Source organism: Boleophthalmus pectinirostris, unplaced genomic scaffold (genome assembly GCF_026225935.1).
Source record: "Boleophthalmus pectinirostris isolate CB_2022bp ecotype Guang Dong unplaced genomic scaffold, ASM2622593v1 HiC_scaffold_19, whole genome shotgun sequence".
In the NCBI taxonomy this organism is placed as follows: domain Eukaryota; kingdom Metazoa; phylum Chordata; class Actinopteri; order Gobiiformes; family Gobiidae; genus Boleophthalmus; species Boleophthalmus pectinirostris.
The window spans coordinates 44,461,405-44,466,404 of NW_026571140.1; the positions used below are offsets into that span (position 1 = coordinate 44,461,405).

A 5,000-nucleotide genomic window follows, 5' to 3' on the forward strand; every position below is an offset into this window, starting at 1 on the left:
GAGTATCGACTGTGTGTGAGTATCGACTGTGTGAGTATCGACTGTGTGAGTATCGACTGTGTGAGTATCGACTGTGTGAGTATCGACTGTGTGTGAGTATCGACTGTGTGAGTATCGACTGTGTGAGTGTGTGTGAGTATCGACTGTGTGTGAGTATCGACTGTGTGAGTATCGACTGTGTGAGTATCGACTGTGTGTGAGTATCGACTGTGTGTGAGTATCGACTGTGTGAGTATCGACTGTGTGTGAGTATCGACTGTGTGAGTATCGACTGTGTGAGTATCGACTGTGTGTCGAGTGAGTATCGACTGTGTGAGTCGACTGTGTGAGTATCGACTGTGTGAGTATCGACTGTGTGAGTATCGACTGTGTGTGAGTATCGACTGTGTGAGTATCGACTGTGTGAGTATCGACTGTGTGTGAGTATCGACTGTGTGAGTATCGACTGTGTGTGAGTATCGACTGTGTGAGTATCGACTGTGTGAGTATCGACTGTGTGAGTATCGACTGTGTGAGTATCGACTGTGTGAGTATCGACTGTGTGTGAGTATCGACTGTGTGAGTATCGACTGTGTGAGTATCGACTGTGTGAGTATCGACTGTGTGTGAGTATCGACTGTGTGAGTATCGACTGTGTGAGTATCGACTGTGTGAGTATCGACTGTGTGAGTATCGACTGTGTGAGTATCGACTGTGTGAGTATCGACTGTGTGAGTATCGACTGTGTGAGTATCGACTGTGTGAGTATCGACTGTGTGTGAGTATCGACTGTGTGAGTATCGACTGTGTGTGAGTATCGACTGTGTGAGTATCGACTGTGTGAGTATCGACTGTGTGTGAGTATCGACTGTGTGTGAGTATCGACTGTGTCGACTGTGTGAGTATCGACTGTGTGTGAGTATCGACTGTGTGAGTATCGACTGTGTGTGAGTATCGACTGTGTGTCGACTGTGTGAGTATCGACTGTGTGTGAGTATCGACTGTGTGAGTATCGACTGTGTGTGAGTATCGACTGTGTGAGTATCGACTGTGTGAGTATCGACTGTGTGAGTATCGACTGTGTGAGTGTGAGTATCGACTGTGTGTGAGTATCGACTGTGTGAGTATCGACTGTGTGAGTATCGACTGTGTGAGTATCGACTGTGTGTGAGTATCGACTCGACTGTGTGAGTATCGATCGTGTGTGAGTATCGACTGTGTGAGTATCGACTGTGTGAGTATCGACTGTGTGAGTATCGACTGTGTGTGAGTATCGACTGTGTGAGTATCGACTGTATGTGTGAGTACCAGTTGTATGTGTGAGTATCGGTATCGGAGTATCGGCCGTGTGTCTTACTCTTCCTGTCGATGCTTCTGTTGCAGAGAAGTTGCCGTTTCCTCAACAGGTTAACATCAGCTCGTGTCCCTGGAATGTTTTTGGAGTTTACTATGAGACGCTTTATGTGAGTTCTGTTCAAGTTTCAAATGTGACACCAGTGACTTTTCAGTCCTAAACGTAACGGCCTTAGACTGGATAAAGAAGAGGACGAAGCCACATACTTAAAAAACTAACAAACAGAGAAATAAAACGTGCAGGATCATGTAGAGCGGGTTAACGAACTTTTGAAGACCAAAACATGTGTTATGTCGTTTATTCAGTCCATGGGCATTGGTCAGTTTAGCCGCTCTGTTTGAAATGTATTTGAGGTCAGAGTTTATGTGTTAAGTCCCACTTTAACCTGGACTGGGCCGAGTGTGATCCAGGACTGGACCAGGACTAAACTAGAACTCTACTCGGTGTGATTAGAGATTAAAGCAGAACTATAACGACCGTAGACCAGGGGTCACCAACCTTTTTGAAACTGAGAGCTACTTCACGGGCACCGAGTCGCACGAAGGGCTACAGTTTGATCCGCTCTTCTCAAATAACAAAAGTGCTCAGTTTATCTTTAGTTCTCCATTATTAATAATGATCAATGATAATCATCTATGTGAAAACACTGATCACGTTACGAGAAACACAGATCAATATTCAGCACTTTGACTTTACTCAGCTCAGGAATTCTTACATTTTTAAGTAGAGCGTTAGAAATAATCATCAGTGTTTCTCTGAGTGTGTTTATGTGCACATCACTATCCCGATCACAAACGCACAAGTGCAAAATTGATCTATTTAATAAAGCAGGAAAAACCCAAACAGCAGGAGCTCGTTTAGCGTCGGAAGCTCGGGAGGTTCTGACCAGCGTGAGGAGCTCTGAGGTAAAATCCCACAATCCTCTGCACAGATCCACGTTTCCAAACACGATCGTACGAGTTCTACTGCAGCAGATTCTTCATTCAAATCTTCTGCTGAAATAAACTCAACTTTACACCTTATAAACCATAAACACTCTCGAGCCACATCAGGCCGTTTGAGATCAGAACCTTTTTAAAGAAGCTTTGACACATTTGTTTACGTTTTACACAAACAAAACTTAAAAACACATGGCTCATTTGCATAAAGTGAAAGTGTTAAAACAAAACGGCTCGATCATCTGAATGGTTTATCTAAACTTCATGTAAAATGAACAGATTTTTAAGATATTGTCATTTTTAAATCTATAAAAATCCAAAGGTGATTTAAAAAATAATCAGAAACAGAATAAAATTTTATTTTAGATGCAGCTCACTAATGAGTTGTGCTATTTTCAGAACGGGCGTGCGGGCGACTCACGTGGTCTTTGTGGGCGACCGTGTTGGTGACCCCTGCCGTAGACAGTATGGACATAGCTGAGCCACCATGTTCCAATTCCCATCGACTTCCACTGGAATATTGTCGTCCCTCTCCCTGCAGCTGCTACACTGAGCTTTGTCATTTTGGTTTTAAAATGTTGGTACTGACCCGCTCTACGTGAACCTGCTGTTTTTATTTTACTATTTTGTCTGTGAAAAATTCCTATTCCTAATATAGAGTCTGGCTCTAAATCTGCTCTTCTAACCGTTGGCCTCAATGAGCTTCATTTGACTGGAGCTGAACACTGTGGGTGACGTCTCACTCCCTCAGTCCACTTCTTTGTACAGTGTCTGGTCTGAACACACAGCAGTGAGTCAGTGGGATTCTCACTGTGCTACAATTCTATTTCAGACAGAAGTTTACAAGAGTCTGTTGCTCTTTACAGTCCAAAATTCAAATACTCAGCTCTGATTGTGTCTTTTACAGTTTTCCTTTAACGCTTCCTCTAATAAGACCTCTATGTGTACACTTGGCTATTTCGACCCTGACGTCCAGAACATCTGCCTCCACGTAACCACAGCGACTGATGTGGATACAGTCGAAATGGAGAATTACACATCTTCATCCACAGACTCCTTCACTGCTCCCAGCGGAGTCACAGTCACAGGATCATACTCGTGCTACCTGTCCATTTACTACTACAAAAATACAACCAACAAGGTAAGAAAGATGAAGAGTTAGAGGAGGGGGAAGAGGAGAGGAGGGGAGGAGGGGTAGAGGAGGATGTGAGACTAAAGTCTTTCTCTCTTTCTGCAGGTGTCTTTTTATCTGGAATCATACGACCCTCCCTTTGGAATGGTGTATATCACCCAAGATGAACCAGCAGTAAGTCTCACTTCACCTTTTCTTTTCTTTAAGTTTGCCTCTGGTGTCCTCCTCCTCTCCTCCTCCTCCTCTCCCCTCCTCCTCCTCCTCCTCCTCCTCTCTCCCCTCCTCCTCTCCCCTCCTCCTCCTCTCCCTCCTCTCTCCTCCTCCTCCTCCTCCTCCTCCTCCTCCTCCTCCTCCTCTCTCCTCCTCCTCCTCTCTCCTCCTCCTCCTCCTCCCTCCCCTCCTCCTCTCCCCTCCTCCCTCCCCTCTCCTCCTCCCCTCCTCCTCTCCTCCCTCCTCTCCCTCCTCCCTCCCCCTCCTCCTCTCCCCTCCTCCTCTCCCCCCTCCTCCTCCTCTCTCCTCCTCCTCTCCCCTCCTCCTCTCTCCCTCCTCTCTCCTCCTCCTCCTCCCCTCCTCCTCCTCTCTCCTCCTCTCCCCCCTCCTCCTCTCCCCCTCCTCTCCCCTCCTCTCCCCCTCCTCCTCTCCCCTCCTCCTCTCCCCCCTCCTCCTCCCCTCCTCCTCTCTCTCCCCTCCTCCTCTCCCCTCCTCCTCTCTCCCCTCCTCCTCTCCCCTCCTCCTCTCCTCCCTCCCTCTCCTCTCTCCCTCTCCTCTCTCCCCTCCTCCCTCTCCCCTCCCTCCTCCTCCTCCTCTCTCCCCTCCTCCTCTCCCCCCCTCCTCCTCCTCCTCCTCCTCCTCTCTCCTCCTCTCCTCTCTCCCCTCCCCTCCCCCTCCTCCTCCTCCTCCTCTCCTCCTCTCTCCTCCTCCTCTCCCCTCCCTCCCCTCCTCCCCTCCTCCTCCTCCTCCTCCTCCTCCTCCTCTCTCCTCCTCCTCCTCTCCTCCTCCTCCTCCTCCTCCTCCTCCTCCTCCTCCTCTCCCCTCCTCCTCTCTCCTCCTCCTCCTCTCCTCCTCCTCCTCCCTCTCCCTCCTCTCTCCTCCTCCTCCTCTCTCCTCCTCCTCCTCTCCCCTCCTCCTCTCTCCTCCTCCTCCCCTCTCCTCCTCCTCCTCCTCTCTCCCCTCTCTCTCCTCCTCTCTCCTCCTCTCTCCCCTCCTCCTCCTCCCTCCTCCTCCTCTCCCCTCCTCCTCTCTCCTCCTCCTCCTCTCCTCCTCCTCCTCCTCCTCCTCCTCCTCCTCTCCTCCTCCTCCTCTCCTCCTCTCTTCCCTCTCTCTCCTCCTCTCCTCCTCTCTCCTCCTCCCCTCTCCTCCTCCTCCTCTCCTCCTCCTCCCTCTCCCCTCCTCCTCTCTCCCCTCCTCCTCTCTCCTCCTCTCCTCCTCCTCCTCCTCCTCCCTCCCCTCCTCCTCCTCTCTCCTCTCTTCCTCTCTCCTCTCCTCCTCCTCTCTTCCCCTCCTCCTCTTCCCCTCCTCCTCTTCCTCTTCCCCTCCTCCTCCTCTCCTCCTCTCTTCCTCTCTTCTCCTCCTCCTCTCTTCCCCTCTTCCTCTCTCC

The 5,000-nt window shown here is 49.9% G+C and overlaps 1 protein-coding gene across 1 annotated transcript in view; it reads left to right on the forward strand.

The window, feature by feature from the left end:
• The window catches only part of LOC129409182 (uncharacterized), a 20,672-nt gene that overhangs the window by 587 nt on the left and 15,085 nt on the right, over positions 1–5,000 (forward strand). Inside the window, exons 2-4 of the mRNA XM_055154385.1 lie at positions 1,363–1,442; positions 3,179–3,412; positions 3,509–3,577. Coding sequence (XP_055010360.1) covers positions 1,363–1,442; positions 3,179–3,412; positions 3,509–3,577 — 383 coding nt within the window. The remainder of the gene's footprint in view (positions 1–1,362; positions 1,443–3,178; positions 3,413–3,508; positions 3,578–5,000) is intronic.